The 20,731-nt window shown below is 50.0% G+C and overlaps 1 protein-coding gene across 2 annotated transcripts in view; it reads left to right on the forward strand.

Moving 5' to 3' along the window:
- POLR3A (RNA polymerase III subunit A) overlaps nucleotides 1–6,323 on the forward strand; it is a 48,921-nt gene extending 42,598 nt beyond the window's left edge. Inside the window, exons 28-32 of one of the 2 annotated variants that reach the window (XR_015767146.1) lie at nucleotides 136–300; nucleotides 515–646; nucleotides 1,765–1,897; nucleotides 3,834–5,539; nucleotides 6,003–6,323. Coding sequence is in view for 1 of the 2 variants with exons in the window: in XM_028109657.2 (XP_027965458.1) it covers nucleotides 136–300; nucleotides 515–646; nucleotides 1,765–1,897; nucleotides 3,834–3,982 (579 nt within the window). In the remaining variant the exon portion in view is untranslated. Of the gene's footprint in view, nucleotides 1–135; nucleotides 301–514; nucleotides 647–1,764; nucleotides 1,898–3,833 lie in introns of both variants that reach the window. The other variant, XM_028109657.2, reaches the window with a different exon arrangement.
- The last annotated feature ends 14,408 nt before the right edge of the window (nucleotides 6,324–20,731 follow it).

The following is a 20,731-nucleotide window of genomic DNA, read 5'->3' on the forward strand; positions in this document are numbered from 1 at the left end:
GGCTGGTCAAGGTGACAACCCAGGCATGACGTTCCCAGTTCTCACAGCCTGTGTGGTTTCTGAGGCTACCGGGGTGGGGGTGGGGTTGCCGTGGGCACCGCCGGGCCTTGAGCCTTCTGTGTCTCTTGAGTCCAGGTGGTGGTGCAGGGCATCCCGGAGGTTTCCAGAGCTGTCATCCACATCGACGAGCAGAGCGGAAAGGAGAAGTACAAGCTCCTGGTGGAGGGTGATAACCTGCGGGCGGTCATGGCCACCCACGGTGTGAAGGGCACCCGCACCACTTCCAATAACACCTATGAGGTACCGTTCACACGCAGGGTCACCTTATGGTTGTCCTGGCACACTTCTCTGACACTGCCATTTGCTGTGGTTCTACACGAAAGATTGCCCAGCAGCCCATTTCTGGCAGAGGGCCCAGAGTGTGCCAGGAAGCTGCCGGGCAGAGGAGGACATGGGGAGGACTTGGGCCAGCAGGCTGGAAGAGGCTGCTTCCACTCATCCTGGCTCTCTGTAGGTGGAGAAAACTCTGGGCATCGAAGCTGCCCGGACAACGATCATCAACGAAATCCAGTACACGATGGTCAACCACGGCATGAGCATCGACAGGAGGCACGTGATGCTGCTGTCCGACCTGATGACCTACAAGGTTCGTGGGTAGGGCGCCATGCGCCGCGCTGTCTCGCAGCTGCCTGGAGAACACCCAGCTGTAACAGCCGCCACGGAAAGAAAACAGGATGTCACCATCGCTCAAAGACCAAGCATGGGGTTGGGCTGGGTGTTGTGGTAAAACTCCAGTATGAAACTTGCAACCTCATGGCAGGAGGTGGGGGCATTATTTTTTTTGTCCTTATTAGAAATGTTATCCTAGAGCAAAACTGGCCATTGCTAAAAGCCCAGGGATTTCCATGGAAAACCGAGTTGTTTATTTCCTTTTCAACCCATTCCTTACATTTCTGTAGCCATTTCCAGGTAAAGGATAAGTTACCATGATCTGAAGGGGAGGCTAGGTGGGAAATGAGCTTGGTCATTTTCTTTCTCTTTTCCCACAAAACGTATCCGTCCCCTGTACTAGTACGCATGCGCCGTAGCAGTGCCATAAGGCTTTCCCGGTGCCTGCCCTTAGGAGCCTGTCCCTGATGACAGAGTGGTCAGAACTGAGTGGGGAAATGACCCGTTTCCTCCGCCCCTCAGCAGAGGCTGTCACTTTTAAGTCTTGCCTCCTGGTGTTATTCTCTCCGCACGTATCATGTTACACAGTTGTGGTGAGTAGTGGGCATGTGGGTTTTATCCTGTTTCATTTAACTTTATGAGTATTTTCCATGTCACATAGTTTTTATAAATATACTTTTTTAACGATGGTGCACTGTGGGCTTGAATGAAAGCGCCTAAATTTACTTAACTCTTTCCCTACTGTGAGGCTTTTAAATTATTTGAGTTTGGAATTCTTTGAGCCATAATAAACATCTTCAGAAGTACTCTCTTTTTTAAAAGTTAGGTTTTTAATTCTGGCTCTCAGTTCGTGACTCTTTCTTCCAACGGCATGTGGTTGGGAATGGAAAGGTCCGTGTTGTCAGTGACTGGTAGCCCCAGGGGGACGCCAGTGGGACAGATCGCTGTTAGGGTCCTGTCCGGACCCGAGACTGGCTTGGACAGCTGCTTGGCCGATTCGGGCTGACTCTGTTGAGGGGAGGCAGGGGGTGTGGTTTGCTCTGGGCTTTTGTAAGTGGTGTGAGTACCACCCTAACTCCTCCTCCCCCGCTGCAGGGTGAAGTCCTGGGCATCACGAGGTTTGGCCTGGCCAAGATGAAGGAGAGTGTGCTGATGCTGGCCTCCTTTGAGAAGACAGCTGACCATCTCTTCGATGCGGCCTACTTTGGGCAGAAGGACTCCGTGTGTGGTAGGTTTGGTGTTTCTAGGACCTTCACCAGCGGGCTTTAGTGGTTTGTAGCTGAGACCGTGACTAGGGCTTCCCAGGAGGTGAGGAAACTGAGGTAGGAATAAAGATCACGGAATTGGAAATGATTGATCTTTGATCTCCAAAGCCTGGCTGTGGCCCCCTGCGTTTCCCCCCTCGTCTGTTAGAAGGCTTCTCTGTCCGTACAGACAGCTTCTTGGGGCCAAGAAGGAAAGATGAACCCTGAGCATCAAGGAATTTTTCTAGACCTTGGAGATGCAGTTGGCCAGTCTGACCCTGCCCCCGCTGGGTGGTGCCAGGGCTGACAGGAGGGAGCAGCGTCCAGTGGCCCTGCTGTCCTGACCGCTGGGGAAGGAGAGCCGCCGGGCCCAGCACTTTGCGTGCACTGACCGCAGCACGTCTGTAAGGGACGGGTATTAAGTCCTCGCACATGGGACACCTGGGTGGCTCAGTTGGTGAAGCGACTGCCTTCGGCTCAGGTCACGATCCTGGATCGAGTCCCACATCGGGCTCCCTGCTCGGCAGGGAGTCTGCTTCTCCCTCTGACCCTCCCCCCTCTCACGCTCTCTCTCCCTCATTCTCTCTCAAATAAATAAATAAAAATCTTTAAAAATAAAATAAACCCTTGCACAAGTAGAACAGGGGACAGCTTGCTGGCTGACGAGTCTCACCCACCGGCCACCTCCCCACACCACACAGCGCATCTCTCATGGTGGCCTGGGAGAGAAGAGCTGTGGTGGGGCCATCACACCAGGGCCTGCGCCCCGGCTGGCTCTTCCCTGGCTCCCGCACCAAGTGCCCGCGGTCCTCTGTCCTTTCTCATGCAAGACCCTACAGGCCCGAGGTGGGAGTCCGCGGGGGGCTTGGTAGCCAGGCCAAGGTCACATACACATCTGGCCCAAGCACAGATTCCCAGCCTGGCCGCCATCCCCACCACCATAGCGGCCATTTCCTGTCTCGTCTCCCAGTCTTACATGCATTTGCCAAACGTGCTGGTCAGGTGGGGCCCCGGTCAGGGCACGTGCCTCGGTTCTGTTCCTAAGATTGACTTTTTCTCTTTGCAAAAGGAACACAGGTTGCAGATAGAGGAAAAGAGAAATTACTATATCATTTTTAAGATACTGAAGGGTCAGAGGAAAGAAAAAGGGAGCAGAGATTGGGACAGGAGAACGGGACAAGGCCAAGGCAAAAGTAAGAGTGAGTGTGCTTGACAGTGGAACTAACGGCCAGCACTGCGGCCCTGCCACCGGGATGCTGGGCCCTGCAGCCCCACAACACTGCTGCCTCTATCCACCACTGACCTCCTCGGGGCCTGCATGGTCACCCCACCCCTGCTGTGAAATCTTCCCCTTCCTCGTCCTTTACAGTGTTGTTAACTCAGTGTCAGCTCTCAGTCCGTGTTGGTCTTTAGCTTGGTGGTTTGTCTCTCTGGTCTCCTGATAGGACAAAGCCCGGAATACAGTAGGCAAGCACTAGCTTGTTATGGAACCAGAAGTCTGATCCAAAGCTGGAGTGGAGTTCGGAGAAAGAATTTGCTCCATTGCCTTCCTCCTGTCTCTGCAGGGGCCTTGCCTTCCACGTGTCTCCCATTAGGGCTGTGGGTTTCCAAGGCACAGGCGTGCTGTTCAGCCTGACCCAGCCTTGACCCCTGAGCATAGGCAACCAGTTTCTACTGCTGTTTCCAAGGGCACTGGTCTCTAACGTCAGCCAGTTTGCTTTTCTAGGCCCCCAATTGAGGAAACACTGGGTGGCAAAGTCAGGGCTCCCCGGGCATCATTCAGTATCCCTGCTGGCTGCGTTTAGTGCTCTGGAAGGCGAGCCTGCAGGGCAGCTGTGGCTCAGACTGCGAGGAGAGCTGTGGGGCTGGGAGCCCACCCATGTTGAAAAGCCGTCTGATGGCCTGTCTGGTTGGTTTCAGGGGTGTCTGAATGCATCATCATGGGGATCCCTATGAACATTGGAACTGGGCTCTTCAAGCTGCTGCACAAGGCCGACAGGGACCCAAGCCCTCCCAGGAGACCCCTGATCTTCGACACAAACGAATTCCACATCCCCCTTGTCACATAGTCCAGGGAGGAGGGGACTGTTCCTGACCTCAGCTCCTTGTCCCATCTGGAAAGAGGTCAAGACTGGCAGCTGACCCAGAGAGCTTGTGCTCCCTGGGACAGGCTCTGATGTCCCCACCGTGCCGTCACGCCGAGAAGGCCTCCGTGTCCCCAGGAGCAGCTCGCCTGCGACCCTGATCACACCACAGTGCCTGGTCGGGAGAACTGAGGTTTGTCTGTTTGAAACCCTAGCCTCACCAGGAGGCCCCGGCCAGGCATCTTTGCTCATTCTCACCTCACCCTTCCAACTACTGGCTTTCAGGAGTGTCACACCATGACCCAGAGCCAGCTATAAGCTCCAAGACGAAGGCCTGTTCCTGGTTTTTCTGTTCCTCAGTCATGCTCGAATCTTTTCACGTGGCCTACACATATAAATATTATCACCGTTATTTATTTGTTCAGTTTGAAGAATTTGGAGTTGTTGTTATTTTGGCTTTACTTTTAAAATTTGAAAGCAAGAGGCTATAAAAACCAAGAAAACCAGCATTGAAGTGTCACCGGAAAAACTGGTTAAGCAGATGGAACTGCCTGGGATTTGTAACTAAGCTAAAACCGTCATGAGGCCCAAGCTGCTCTGAAACATCTTTTACAGACACCTCTGACCACCCCATTGTTCTTGTCTACGTCTGACCTCCATGGCGGGGAGCCTGCCTTGTGACGAGAGTGGGACCCATTGTTCACGGCCGATAGAAGCCTTGCCGGAGTTCGGAGCCCGCTGCGGTGGGGACAGTCAGTGTGTGTGGAGGTGATGGGTGAGGCTGGTCCAGGCCCCTACACTGCCTGGGTGGTAACCACACCCCCCAAGGTATCCGTACAGCTGGCCTGCCCCCCATATCCGCAGAGCAAGCAGGGCAGGTGCAGAGCTATGGCCTAAAAAGTGCCCTGGGGGCACAGGTGGGGTAGGGCCTTTCTGGGTAGAGGCAGGGGTGAAAGGGCCACCCAGACAGGAAGGGAGGAGGCCCACGTGGGGGTGGAGAGGGAACAGAGCTGGCGGCGTGCCCATTGGGCAGTAGCAGGCTACTGGAAGAGTAGATCTGTAATGATCGAAAGTACCTGTCAGGCGGCAGGAGACCAGCAGGGTGTCCCAGGAAGACCCCACATGGCTTGTGATGGGGGTTTGTGCAACAGAGGAAGGAAATGTACACAGCTTATCTTTGCAGAAGGGTTTCGCTGCCAGAGACCGTGATTCTTTGTACTGAATTTGCTCAGTAAGATTGGGCCAGGGTCACGGATCCAAGAAATGGTATGGCTGCCACTCTCTACTCTGGAGGATGTTCCGTGAAGCCTGCCCTGCTCTTCCCTATCTGGAGCCAGGTCCCAGTGCTCTGGCTCTTCCTTCCTCGCCAGGGGGCCTTGGAAAACCAAGGCTGCTTAGTTGGGAATGAGATGATCATGAAAGTGGGGCTTCGACCCTACCTTCTGGCTCCACGCATCTGGGAAGCTCTACTTCTGAAGCGACATCGCTAATTTCTCTCATATCCAGCCCCTGGAAGAAAACAGCCACCCAAACTGAAGAGATGTGAGTTTGTTGTTGAGGGAGAAGATGGTTTGGCTGATTAAAGAGGTGGGTGTGGAGGGGAAAAAAAAAAAAAGGTAGGGCAGGCACTTACAGAATTCAAGTTGTAGTGCAAAGAATCACACTTTGCTTCTTGGGACATTCTCTAGCTGATTTCCAAAGTTCTGAGTTAATGCTGCTAAGGTACTTTGTGTAACCATCAGCTGTGGGGTCTGTGTTAGAATGAATGCTTTCTCTCCCATCCTGATGGGATTCCTGAATTCAGAATTCTTGACCTGAACCTTTGGCCATTCTCTGGTTTAAAATTCTGTTAAAATTAATCTGGCCCTGGGGTTTCCCTGCACCCATGAGGTTGATTTAGGAAGTTCTCTTAAGGTGAAAAAGTGTCATTTTTCATGTTCCACCCACTCCCTATATCTCTGAACTGAGCTAGCCTGGTTCGCAACACAGATTAAGTCTGTTACAGGGGTGCCACCTGGAACCTCACCACAGGCCTCGCTTCCCTCGTACAACCTGCAAAGAGCCACAGTACCACAGCTGCCTTCCTGAAAACCTGCCTGGGGAATAAGCCTTGGGCCTGCTCGGATCCAGAACTACGAGAAGGCACACGAGGGCCGTGAGAGGGAGGGCTCCCAGAATGAGAGGGAGCACCAGCGCCCGCTTTCCTCTGTGTGCCGCGTACCTGGACTGGGGAGGGGAACCGGTGTGTGCCACTGTGAGTAATAAAGACGGCCCCGCCAGGAGCCTCATCCTGCTTGAGCGAGGCCCCTGGGTGCCGACGAGCCTGGGTGAGAGGTATGTGATTGTGCTGCGCGCAGGCAGGGGGTGGGGGTCGATCAGCATGTGGCCTTGCGTGGACAGAAGGGTTACGTGAAGCAGCGCACCCCCCCAAGCCAAGACCCTGTGTCCTCGGAGCTCTGCCGGGACCCCTGGCAAGGCAGCGTTGCCTGGTGAGCCCTGCTCTGTGCTCCCTGCTGTGTGTGTGCCGTAGCTGGGTGTGCAAATGGGATGGGATGGTCTACTGCCCTGGTGTTGGGCTTTATGCAAGCACAGAACTCAGACACCAGATCCAGAGAGCAATGTCTTCTCAACAGTAAGCTCCATTGAAGGTTGGGATTTTACTCTGGCCCTGTTGGGGAAGAAATAAGAAAAATACATTTTAACGGTCTCATCTGTTAGCAAATTCATATTCATTCTGACTAGTCATCTGTCCAGTCCTTTGCCCTTTTTACGTCTTTTGTACAAGGGGATTAAAATAGCGATTGACTCAGTGAGAGCCCCCTGCTTGTTCAGCGCTTTGGGGGTGGGAGAGACATTCTGGAGTCTCCCAGTGTCTGTGTCAGAGTCAAATCATGGTGCTGTGTCTCTGTTTCAGGGTTTATCCATGTGTATTCACATTGATTCATGTCTGACTGACACCATAGAATGATTATTTTTCTTGAATTTTGGCTGCCTCTAGACAGAATTCTTCTTTTTTAGGAAAACTGAAATAAGGAAAACTTACTCTACATGTAACAGTAGCAGTTCATCCCTGTGGGTTGTGAAAAAGGGTGACTGAGATGCGAATGGGCTCCAACTCCTACAATAATTAATGTCCCCTGCCACAAGCCCACCCCTCAGGTGCTGGAGGTCAGCAGTGAGCTCTGTGCCCCTCCCCGCCCCCGTCGTGTAGCTAATTCAAACCCATTGGGACACAATGCAGTATCTCCTGGAAGTACCACCTAGCTGGGATCAAGTGCCTCGCCTAACTGTTCAGAAGTTCGTTCAGTGAATAAAGGCCTACAATGTTCTAGGTACTAAAAGAGCAGCAGTAAATAAAACCGGTAAATCAGATACCAGTGCATCTAAAAACAAGTCTTCAGCAGAAGGGGCAGAGCCAAGAGGTGGTAGATCAAGCCTGCAAATATGTGTCCAGCATGTAGGGTCCCAGCTGCAGTACTGAGGGTCTTGGGGGGTCTGGCACCTCCAGCTCAGTGGAACAAAGAGAATGGTCTCTCGGCCAGCACAGCCCCTGGTTCCAGCCCCTCTGCAGTGCCCTTCACACTGCTGATTGGCCTCCATCCTTTGGACTGGGGTTCTAGAGGGTGGGCCCTGAGCAGAGGACATAAGGCTGCAGTTACTGGGAATGGAGGCTCCCATACTTACCCCACGTTCCATGTTCAGTGTTCATAAGCAGACATTTAAGTCCATGAAGGTTTGCTAAGCTTCTGCTCTGTGCCAGGTGGTGTGCGGGCCTCAGAGAAAATCCCTGCGTGCATGGGGCTTACCCTCTGGTCAGGGTCAGCTTGTGGTTAAGAGCCTGGTTTCTATGAACAGACTATCAGAATGCAAATCCCAATTTCCCCTTTCTGTCTGGTGACCTTAAACTAAGGATTTAACCTCTCCCTCATAAGATAGGAATGCTATTTAGTGGTACCTGACTCCTAGGGTCGTTGTGAAGTTTCAGAGTGATTTTGCATATAAGATCCAGGTACGGTGTCTGGCACAAAGGACACACTCATTAAGTGTTTGCAGTTACGGTGACCATCAGTACTTTTACTAGAAAACATGGTCTGAGAATTCAGTACCAAAACCCAAACTCAGGGCACCTGGGTGGCTCAGTTGTTAGGCGTTTGCCTTTGGTTCAGGTCATGATCCCAGAGTCCTTGGATCAAGCCCCACATCGGGCTCCCTGCTCCACGGGAAGCCTGCTTCTCCCTCTCCCACTCCCCCTGCTTGTGTTCCCTCTCTCACTGTCTCTCTCTCTGTCAAATAAATAAAATCTTAAAAAAAAAAAAAAACCAAACTCTGGTCCCTTTTTTTTTTAAGAGCACCTGCAAGCCTGTTCATAGTGGGGGGAGGGGCAGAGGGAGAGAGAATCTTAGGCAGGCTCCACACTCAGCATGGACCAGGGCTCAATCTCACAACCCTGAGATCATGACCTAAGCCGAAATCAAGAGTCAGCCACTTAACTGACTGAGCCACTCAAGCGCCCATAACTCTGACCCTTTTAAGTCACCCAGATGGAGCTGTCCTTTGTGGCCTTGGGGATCCAGCCTCTCAAGTCACAGCTTCTGCCCCACAGTCTGTTTGATCATTGGATCCGGGAAGTATTTCATACCGGGGAGAAAAAGCTAGGGAAGGGGACGTTTGGCAGTCACGTGGCTGAGGGCTTGAACATTTTAATTTGGGCTATAAAGTAAATGTGACTTCATTGTAAGAGTTGTGGGTAGTAGCTCAGAGTTTTTGTAGAGGTGGATATGGATGTATTTATTTATATAGATTTATTGTATAACAGGATATCCCAGGAGTTGGGACAGTTTTCTCTTTAAAAGAGAGGTTACTATTTAAAAGTCTTCCACACACTGGTAATAATGGTTGCCTCTGGCAATAGAAACATGACTGAAGGACAGAGGTGTTTTTCACACTATGTTCTGTTGTGCCTTTCTAATTTCATTCCTTCTGAAGGTATTGCCAATATCTGATGGTAAAGAAAACAAGTCATCTTGAAGCAGCCTTCGTTCTTGGCGAGTGCTCAAGTGCTCCATTCCGAGAGGAGTGGAGTGGTCTCTTCCAGTTACACAGAGCCAAGAAGTGCCAGAGATGCAGGGAGGACATTGTTCCTGGGGTAAGGTGACCACAAAATCTCTCGTGGCCATGGCCTTACAGCTCCAAGATTCTCTCTTCTGACGTAAGACCGTAGTGGGCATCACAGGGCTGAAATGGCACTTTCACTGAGCTGTCGGACCCAGGCCCTGCCAGGCCCCCCTCCACCAGCTCTAGGTTCCAGCTCCCGTCACCCCTCATGGTCCAGGGCCGCCGTTCCATTTCCCAGCATGCTAGCCAGAAGACAAGGAGAAAGAGAGGTATAGCGCTTTCCTTTAAGTAAAGTTCCTGAAAGTTGAGCGACGTTTCTATTTCCATCCCTTCAGCCATAACTAACCGAACCGGGCTCCAAGGGAAGCTGGCAGATGGCACTGGGGTTCTGGGCAGCCATGGGCCTAGCTAAAAGTAGGGGCTTCTGTTAGCAAAGCAAAAAGGAGGAACAGGAAGTGGGAAATAATCATGTGTCTGCCTCTGGTGTATCAGGACCTTTGGGGGTTTCTTTTTGTTCGTTCGTTGTTTTGATTGACAAAGCTCTGAATATCCCCCTGAGCCCCTCAGAAGAAACGGACTGAAACCCTGACCCCTTCATTCCCACTTTTCTTTTCCCTTTCTGGCAAATTTATGCCTGAGGCTTTTTGTTTTGGCTTGGCGGTGGTTTTTTTTATTTTGTTTGTTTTTTTGGCTTCATTTTTTGTTTGTTTTTTAATAAACTGACTTTTTAAATTTTTTATTGTTATGTTAATCACCATGCATTACATCATTAGTTCTTGATGTAGTGTTCCATGATTCATTGTTTGTTCATAACACCCAGTGCTCCACACAGAATGTGCCCTCTTTAATACCCATCACCAGGCTAACCCATCCCCCCACCCCCCTCCCCTCTAGAACCCTCAGTTTGTTTTTCAGAGTCCATCGTCTCTCATGGTTCATCTCCCCCTCCGACTTACTCCCCTTCACTCTTCCCCTCCTGCTATCTTCTTTTTCTTTTTTCTTAACATATGTTGCATTATTTGTTTCAGAGGTACAGATCTGTGATTCCACAGTCTTGCACAATTCACAGCGCTCACCATAGCGCATACCCTCCCCAATGTCTATCACCCAGCCACCCCATCCCTCCCACCCCCCCCACTCCAGCAACCCTCAGTTTGTTTCCTGAGATTAAGAATTCCTCATATCAGTGAGGTAATAGGATACATGTCTTTCTCTGATTGACTTATTTCACTCAGCATAACACCCTCCAGTTCCATCCACGTCGTTGCAAATGGCAAGATCTCATTCCTTTTGATGGCTGCATAATATTCCTTTGTGTATATATACCACATTGTCTTTATCCATTCATCTGTTGATGGACATCTTGGCTCTTTCCACAGTTTGGCTATTGTGGACATTGCTGCTATAAACATCGGGGTGCACATACCCCTTCGGATCCCTACATTTGTATCTTTGGGGTAAATACCCAGTAGTGCAATTGCTGGATCGTATGGTAGCTCTATTTTCAACTGTTTGAGGAACCTCCATACTGTTTTCCAGAGTGGTTGCACCAGCTTGCATTCCCACCAACAGTGTAGGAGGGTTCCCCTTTCTCCGCATCCCCGCCAACATCTGTCAAATAAACTGACATTTAAATTACACATTCCCTTAGCAGGCTGTTCAAAATGTTTCTGGGCTGATGGAAAATGTAACTGTCAAACACATTCAATAAATAACCCTGACTGTTGCTCCCCTACCACCAGGTGCTGGGTATAAGGTGTGGACAAAATTTCCATGGCCCCTTGTGGATTTAATTTTTGTCACAGAACTGTCCATCAGAAATGTGTGTAACTGTAAATGTTCTAGCATCCATACATTAAAAAAAAATGTAAGCTTAATGTCAACAATATATTTTTTTAATTCACGTCCAAAATATCATTGCAGTGTGTAATCAGTATAAAAATTATGAATGAGATGTTTTACATGCTTCACACTGAGTTTTGAAAATCCAGGGTATGTTTTATACTTCACAGCGCATCTCAAGGTCCACGTGCCCAAGAGCCACATGTGGCTTGTGGCTCTCACTGAGATTGGAAAGCACAAGTTAGTGAAAGAGCGTGTAACCAGTATGCAATTACACCCTGTGCTAAGAGCCAAGGAAGAAGTACAGTGATAAAGAATGTATAGGCCTGCTTTGGTCGGTGGTCTGAGCAAGCCTCAGAGGAGGGGGCTCTGGGCAGAGGGACTGGAGTGCAGAGAGCCCCTGTGGAAGGGGAGCCTGGCCCCTTTGAGGGCTGAGGGCCACCAGCAGGAGACCAGTCGCATCCTCTCTAGAAACTTCAAACTGGCATCTGGGCTAAGCCCAGGCCCAGGGAGTGTCTCAGCCTCCTGCGCCTCCTGAGGCTGGCCACTCGTCTCCCCCACTCGCGGTCCAAGGGAACTTTCCGGTGAACACCTCTTGGGGCTTGAACTGTCCAGAAGGCATTTTCTGTGGCCTCTTCACCTGGCCCCAAATCCCAGGCCTATTAGAAGGTGGTGGATCCACACTCTGAAAAGGCAGAGGGAGCCTAATGGAGAAAGATGGAGTCTCATGGCCTCCAGCAGCTTTTTGGCACAGAGTACACTCTGTGTACATTGTATGCTTGGGGCCTGTGCTTCCAAACTCCTTTCCTAGAGAAGGGATTTGTGTCCAGGGGAAGCTGGGGTGAGAATAATCCTGCCCCTGTAGCTTTCAGTGGCTCCAGCACCAAAGAAAAGGCCTGAGCAATTCACCACATGCAAGTCTGGGAGCAGCCCAAGGTTGGCATTAGGAATAACATTAACCAAACTCCCCAGGTAGACTACACCAGCCTCCCAGTTGCTCAAGTCATTTATTCAGCCTTCAGTAAGTACGCTCAGGGTACGTGTGGATTCAGGGAATTGCTGAAAAATCTGCTGGTCAGGCAGAAACGGTCCTGGGCTGAGCTAGCCAAGACTCGAGTGGTCACTTCCGCCTAGCGTTAGCAGTGTTGTCTGCTCTCACTCCCAATTTCCCAGTCTGTAAACCACCGTCGGACCTGTGTATTTTTTTTTTAAGATTTTTATTTATTTCAAAGAGAGCACAACTGGGGAGACAGACAGAGGGAGAGGGAGAAGCAGACTCCCCGCTGAGAAGGGAGCCCGATGCGGGGCTCCATCCCAGGACCCTGAGATCAGGACCCGAGCCAAAGGCAGACGCTTAACGACTGAGCCACCCAGGCGCCCCTGGCCTGTGTATTTTAATTATTTTGCTGATTGTGTCTCCCCCAGTAGAACGTAAGCTCCGTGAGGATGGGTAGTTCAGTTTGTTTCAATCACTGCTATATCCTCAAGACTTAGCACAGTGCCTGGCATGTAGTGGGTTGAATAAATGAACTGGATTCAATCTTCAATTCCTTCTTAGTATTTAGCATCAAGGAGTGAGGCCCTTGGAGCCCAGCAGCCCAGATTTAAGACCCTGCTCAGTCACTTTCTGGCTTTCTCAAAGCTGCCCCTTGTCCCGAGCCCGCGATCCCGTTAAGGGTGCCCTCCTTGCCGCAGAGTCTCTATTCAAAAGGACAAAAGAACGGCACAAGCCTGACTGCTTGTCCTCGCCCCACTTCCCCAAAGGCTCAGTTCCACCTTTGCCCAGAGAGGGCCCCTCGCAGCGCTAGAACCAGGGGCAACGGGGCGGATGAGCGCCTCCCCACCGCCTCCCATTCCTGCCTGAAGGCCTGGGCCCCAACCCTGGCCCCAAACCTAAGAGTTGGAGCCAAACACTTCCAGCATATACCACCGTGGGTGATTTATTTAAGTGTCTCCAAATAATCACTTAAGTGTCACCATGGCAACCTGAAGAGTTGCCATGGAGATTGGAGCAGGAAACGTCCCCATGGAGACCCCTGGGAGACTCTCTAGGAAATCATTACCAGGTGGATGGGGCTTGGGAAGGGGGACCTGGACAAATGAGGGAGCCCCACGGTTCTCTGGACCGGCAGGGGGAGGGGGTGAAAGGGCAGGGTGGGAAAGAACAGCCTGGAAAGGCAGGCAAGTTAATGATCTCCACCAAGTCTAGGGTCCTGTGTGATAAATAACTTCTACCGCCTGCACAGAATCTATCTAAAGGGAAAAACGGGAAACTAGAAACAGTGGTGGCCCCCAAGAAGGGGGTGAAGGAGAGAGACTTAGTTTTCATGTATGCTCCTTCGTGTACTGTTGGACTTTCTTTTATCATAGGTATGTAAGTATCACATATTAAAATTATTTACAGGGCATTTACTACATTAAATACTTGTATCCTCAAAACGACTCCATAAGGTAGGTATTAACCCACTACACAGATGGCGAAACTTGATTCAGAAAGTGGCCCTCGGTAGCCCAGACAAGTGGGAATCAAACCCGGGACTCTCCCTGCCCCTGAGCGGGTCGGAGTCCTCTGATCTGCCCGTGGCACACTGAGCACCGTTAGGTGACTATCACACCTCTGGACCTCAGTTTCCTCCCCTGTAAGACTTTGGCAGCTTGGACTGGATGAAAGCCGAAGTCCCGCTCACTCTGTGACTGGGGCTCTTTAGAGGGATCTCAGCACTAGCATCACCCCCCCTTCTCTTCCTCTTCTTTTCCCTCATCCACTCTCCCAATCCCCAACCACAGCAGCACGTCTTCGGGGTTCTAGAGGAAACACTTCTCTCAGAGCATCAAACCAGAGAGACCTTTGAAGAAGCTCTAGATTCTGTCTGAGCAGAGGAGGAGGGAGTGGCCCAAGAGACGGAAAGTGAGCCACCAGGGAAATGCAAACCAAAGCCATGACACGTCTCCACACCCATTAGGATGGCTATCATGAAGAAAGAAAGGGGGGGGGGGGCACTCCTGGGTGGCTCAGTAGGTTGGGCATCTGCCTTCAACTTGGGTCATGATCTCAGGGTTCTGGGATCAAGCCCTGTGTCGGGCTCCCTGCTCAGTGGAGTCTGCTTCTCTCTCTTCCTCTGCCCCTCCCCACCCTGCTCGTGCTCTCTCTCTCAGATAAATAAAATCTTAAAAAAAAAAAAATGAACAAGGACAAGTGTTTGCAAAGATGCTGAAAAATTGGAATCTTTCTACACTACTGGTGGGGAAATTGGAAGTTTCATACACCAGTTGTAAAATGGTCCCACTGTGCTCTAGCTGGGGCTGCTACAACCAAATCACACTCACTGGGTGTTTGAACAAGACATTTATTTCTCACAGTCTGGACACTGGGAAGTCCAAGATCAAAGTGCCAGCATATTCAGTTCTTCATGAGGGCCCGTGTGCAGACAGCCACCACCTTGCTGTATCCTCACATGCTAGAGAGAAGAAACTCTGGGGTCTCTTCCTCTTCTCATAATGGCGCTAATCCCATCATAGGGCTCCACCCTCGTTACCTCATCTAAACCTAAGCACCTTCCAAAGCCCTCCCCTCCTAATAGCATCGTACTGGGGGTTATGGCTTCAACATACGAATTTAGTGGGCGGGGGCACAAACATTCAGTCCATAATGTTATCTCTAGAAAACAGTCTGGCCGTTGCCCAAGAGGTTAAACATAGAGTTACCACATGGCCCAGCAATTCTACACCTGGGTAGATCCCCAAGAGAGTTCAAAATAGCTATTAATACAGGGCACCTGGGTGGCTCAGTTGGTTAAGCATCTGCCGTCAGCTCAGGTTATGATCCAGGGGTCCTGGGATCGAGCCCCACATCGGGCTCCCTTCTCAGCGGGGAGTCTGCTTCTCCCTCTGCTCCCCCTCCAAATAAATAAATAAAATCTTTAAGAAGAAAATAGCCTTTGGGGTGCCTGGGTGTCTCAGTCATTAAGCGTCTGCCTTCAGCTCAGGTCATGATCTCAGGGTCCTGAGATCGAGCCCCACATCGGGCTCTCTGCTCAGCGGGAAGCCTGCTTCTCCCTCTCCCACTCCCCCGGCTTGTGTTCCCTTTCCCGCTGTGTCTCTGTCAAATAAATAAAATCTCTTTTAAAAAAATAGCCGTTAATACAAAACCTTGGACGTGAATGTTCACAGCGGCATTCTATGAAATAGCCAAAAACGGGAAACAGGGGCGCCTGGGTGGCTCAGTCGTTAAGCGTCTGCCTTCGGCTCAGATCATGATTCCAGGTCCTGGGATCGAGCCCCACATCGGGCTCCCTGTTTGGCGGGATGCCTGCTTCTGAACCCTCTCCCACCCCCACTGCTTGTATTCCCTCTCTGGCTGTGTTTCTGTCAAATAAATAAAAATCTTAAAAAAAAAAAAAAAAAAAACAGGAAACAACCCCAACGTCCATCAATGGATGAACAAAATGTGCCACATGCACACAAAGGAGTGTATTATTTGACAATAAAAAGGAAGGAGGCGGGGCCCCTGGGTGGCTCAGTCGTTAAGCGTCTGGGATCGAGCCCCGCATCGGGCTCCCTGCTCCATGGGAAGCCTGCTTCTCCCTCTCCCTCTCCTCCTGCTTGTGTTGTCTCTCTCTGTCAAATAAATAAATAAAATCTTAAAAAAAAAAGGCATTGACACATGCTACAGTGTGGATGATCCTTGAAAACGTCATGCTAAGTGAAAGAAGCCCCTCACCAAAGACCATGCAAAACCACATATTAAATGATTGCACCTACATGAAACGTCCAGAACAGGGAGATCTATGAAGTTAGGAAGTAGGTTCGTGGTTGCCTGGGGCTGGGGGTGGGGTGGGAAGATTGGGTGGTGACTGCCAGTGGGGGTGGGATTTCTTTGGGGGTGATGGAAATGTCCTCAAATTGATTGTGGTGATAGATGCTTGGCTCTGAATATTCTAAAAGCCACTAAGTTGTGTACCTTAAGTGAGTACATTGCATGCTGTGTGGGTAATAGCTCAGTAAAGCTGTTTAAACGAGAGAGCAAGAGGGCAAGTACTAACCCAAGGTCACACAACCGGTAGCGTCTGCTCTCAGGTCCTAGCTCCCCACCAGCCTCCGGGCACACCTTCTGCTCTCTTAAGGGCGGTCAGCAGGGCCTCTCGGGCTGCTTCTGAAATGAGTGGGCGCCGGGTGTTGGGGGCTTCATATCATGCCCTCTGCCCAGCGGGACGCAGCCAGAACAGCATTCTTTAACAAATAGGGTGGCCTCAAGATTTCACTTGGAGAAAGGGGCAAAAGGAAAGAAAAGTAAAAGTCCGAAAGCCACTGACCAGAGAAAGTGTTAAGGAGGGACGGCAAAGTGATTAAGAACCCGCGCACTGGCCTTGTGGGAAGCATGTCTTTATTCTGATGCTGTGACATTTCCAGGCCTCATGGACCCAGAGAGACCTCCCCTCCCAGGACTAGCCAAATCCTGGAGATAATAAAGGATTCTCCTATGAGTGCACTTTTCGTATGCTAACCAATTAATTCAGAGCCCAGACTCCAATCACTTTTTTTTTTTAAGATTTTATTTATTTATTTGAGAGAGAGAGCATGAGGGGGGGAGGGTCAGAGGGAGAAGCAGACTCCCCGCCGAGCAGGGAGCCGGATGCGGGCCTCGATCCAGGGACTCCGGGATCACGACCCGAGCCGAAGGCAGTCGCCCAACCAACTGAGCCACCCAGGCGCCCTCACCTTTTTTTTTTAATTTTTATTTATTTTTGAGAGAGAGAGAGCAAGCCGGGGGGGGAGGGGGCAGAGGGAGAAGCAGACTTCCTGCTGAGCAGGGAGCCCAACGTGGGACTCCATCCCAGGACCCCAGGATCATGACCTGAGCGGAAGGCAAACACTGACTGAGCCACCCAGACGCCCCACCTTTTTTTTTTTTTTTTTACGTAATCTCTACACCCAGGGTGGGGCTCAAATTTCCAACCCCAAGACTGACAGTCGCATGCTGCACTGAGCCAGCCAGGCGCCCAAATCACCGCTACTATTCCCCTGCCCTAATCACACCAGGGCCAGGTACCAGGCAATGAGAGACAGCCCTCCACCCCAGAGCCCACTGAAATAATTCAACCTAGCCAATCCCGTGCCTGCTTACTCTGTCTTGCCCATCCTTCCTGCAGAAACCACAGTAAAGGCTCCTGCCCATGTTTCTCCATTCACATCTGCCTTCTGGTGCTTCCCAGTGTGGCCCTGGGAAGGCATGGCCCCTCCTCTTGGGAAGTGTGAGTAACATACTCCCTTTCCTTTTTATTGAGGTATAATTGACATATCCCATTATAATAGTTTGAGGTGTACAACATAATGTTTCAATATTTGTATATATGCAAAATGATCACTACAGGAAGTCTAGCTAACATCTGTCATCATGCTACTTACAATTTTTTTTATTTGTGATGAAGACTTTTAAGATCTACTCTCTTAGCAACTTTCAAATATGCAATACAGTACTGTGAACGACAGTCACCATGCTGTGCACATACTATATTTTCAATGACAATAATCTCCAGATCTTTTGGCCCCACCATACGTAATTACAAATAAGGGTTGAAGGCAGGCCCCATTCTGCTCTAAGTTTGCCTGGGCCCCCGTGACCCCAGGCAGACCCCTCCATCTCTGTGCTTCCCTTTCCTCATCCATAAACTCAGGTTATCAGCTTATTTATTTATTATTTAAAGATTTTATGTTGAAGTAATCTCTACACCCAACGTGGGGCTCGAACCCACAACCCCGAGATCAAGAGTGACATGCTCCACTAACTGAGCCAGCCAGGCGCCCCACAAGTGTTATATTTATCATCGATTGTGGCTTGCACAAGAGGGCTGTGCCCAGGGCCCAAGTGGGCACACTAATCCAGCACTTGCCTTGCTTTTCAAGCTACGCATGTGCCCAGAAGAACACGCATCTTTTATTTTATTTTATTTTATTTATTTTATTTATGCATTTATTTATTTATTTGACAGAGAGCACAAGCAGGGGGAGCTGCAGAGGGAGAGGGAGAAGGAGGCTCCCCACTGAGCAGGGAGCCCGATGCGGGGCTCGGTCCCAGGACCCTGGGATCACGACCTGAGCCAAAGGCAGATGTTTAACCAACTGAGCCACTCCGGTGCCCCAATAACGAGCATCTTTTTTTTTTTTTTTTTTTATGTTATGTAATCAACATACATTACATCATTAGTTTGTGATGTAGTGTTCTATGATTCATCGTTTGTGTATAACACCCAGTGCTCGTTACAACACATGCTCTCTTTAATACCCATCACTAGGCTAACCCCTCCCCCCACCCCCCTCCTCTCTAGAACCCTCAGTTTGTTTCTCAGAGTCCACAGTCTCTCATGACTCGTCTCCCCCTCCGATAAGAACGAGCATCTTTTAATGCGTAAAAAGACCCCAGGGGGCCAGCAGTGGCCCTCAGCCACTTCATGGGGCTACTGCCAGGACTAAAACAGGTAAGATTTGTGAAGTACCTAGAACAGCACCTAGCGCTCCAGAAATAGTGTCACTGTGGTCTCCAGAAAGTGAGACAGGGTTCCTAGATACTGTGACAGTGTCAAAGAAGGTTCCCATTCATTTTTGCTATTGGTGGGGGGGGTCAGGCCGTGGGTGTACTTAAGCCAATGTCATTTAAATCTCAAAGGAAGAAGAACTGAGCTAACATCCAGACTACAAAGGAATAGATACTTGTATACCCACATTCATAGCAGCTTCATTCACAACAGCTAAAAGGTGGAATCAGTCCAAGCGTCCCCTGATGGATGAATGGATAAACAAAATGTGGTACATACATATTATTTTAAGCCTGAATATTATTCAGGCTTAAAAAGGAAAGAAATTCTGACACATGTGGCAGCAGGGATGAACCTTGAGGACATCATGCTGAGTGAAATAAGCCCATCACAAAAGACAAACACTGGGGCGCGCGGGTGGCTCAGTCAGTTGGGCGCCCTGCTCTCGGTTTCGGCTCGGATCATGATCTCAGGGTCCTGGGATGGAGCCCCACATCGGACTCCACACTCAGCAGGGAGTCTGCTTGAAGATTCTCTCCCTCTGCCCCTCCACCCACTCTCTCTCTCTAATAAATAAATAAATCTTAAAAAAAAAAAAAGACAAATACCGTATGATGTCAATTATATGAGCTGCCTGCAGGAGTCAAATCCACAGAGCCAGAAAGCGGAACGGTGGGTGCCAGGGGTTGAAGGGAGGGGGGAATGGAGAATTGTTGTTTAATGGGGACAGAGTTTCAGTTTCACAGGATGAGAAAGTTCTGGAAATGGATGGTGTTGATGGTCCTGCAACAATGGGCGTGTACTGAGTGCCACCGAACTGTCCACTTAACCATGGTTAAAATGATCAGTTTTATGTTATGTATATTTTACCACAATTTTCATTTAAAGGCACAGCCAAGTCATACTTTCCAACAAACCAATGCGTGTGGGAGTCATTACTGTTGCCTCTCTTGTCCTGTAGGAAAGCTGCTCAGGGCAGTGGGAAGCCATCTTTCAAGTGTTTCTCCACCAGTGAGGTGGAGATACTTGTTGGAGTTCCTCAGGACCCTCGGACGCTGAGTGCTCTGTCTGTGAGATGCCTGGAACGTGAGGTTCCCTGCCACACCAGCTATTGTATTGTTTATTGTATTTTTATTTTAATTCTGGTATAGTTAACCTACAGGGTTGTATTAGTACCAGCTATTTTAATTTAATTACACGCACACATATTCATGGGTGCATATTTGCTAATGTGATAGGAGAAAATGGTATCTCTTTCATTTGTGTTTGTTTTCTCCTAAGGGTCAACTTTGTGTTGACTGTTGGTGTTCCTTGTTCACGAGAGGCCTGCTCTTAACGCTGCAAGAGCAACCAAGAAGGCAAGCGTGCTCCCTTTGCTTTCTGGTCTCCCTGGCATGTCAAACGTCCTTGCCCTGTTTTTGATAATTCGCTAGTCTTTGGCATCAGGTGTTTCAGTCAGAATTCCTAGTGACAAGCAATAGAAACCAAATCCAGCTAAGGATGCGGAAACGTTTTGTTTTGTTTGTTTTTGGAAACCTCTCGGGCAGCTCACAGCATCATCACGAAGGCTGGAAAGGTGGTGAAGGGCTTCACAATGAGAAGAAAGGCAAAACCCAAGGGCAAAGAGCAGCAGAGAACCAGCCGGGGTCACACCCCCATCCCCTGCGTGGCCTGGGACACCGTGCTAGCAGGCCTGGTGCTGGCCTAGCCCCTGCTGCCAAAATATGACTCCATTCTCCCTTTGCAGGGCATCCAGCTGACCACACGGGCCACCAGGGACCAAGGGCAGGGAGAGTAAGGATCTGTCATTCCTGTCCTGGGGAATGGGACGCAAGGAAAGGTCTTCACTCAGTGGAGGAAGGAGAGATTTAGATGCTGGGCTGTCCAAAAGATGAGGCCCACCAGGTACTTAAGAGGGTATAAAGCATCTTTGTGTCCACAAAAGTAACAATCAACAGCCACTGTTGATCAGGTTTTGCTTATCAGGTTTGGTTTATTGGGTTATGTAGCAAGAACCCCACTGAACATATTAAATGCTGTCCTTAAATCTTCAAATGATCCTCTGAGTTTGGTATACTCTCCCTGTTTTTGTAAATGAGAAACCACCGAGGACGAGCGTGGTTCTATCACTTTCCCAGGCCACACTGCAAAGGTTGGAGCCAACGAGCAAAGCCTGATGCCTCTAACTCTAAAGTCACCAGGCTTTCTGGGTGGCTGATGGAACCATTACAACACCCACCTCCTC

The sequence above is a fragment of the Eumetopias jubatus genome, unplaced genomic scaffold (genome assembly GCF_037043125.1).
Source record: "Eumetopias jubatus isolate StellerSeaLion01/CBP00866 unplaced genomic scaffold, mEumJub1_p1.0 scaffold_17, whole genome shotgun sequence".
In the NCBI taxonomy this organism is placed as follows: Eukaryota; Metazoa; Chordata; class Mammalia; order Carnivora; family Otariidae; genus Eumetopias; species Eumetopias jubatus.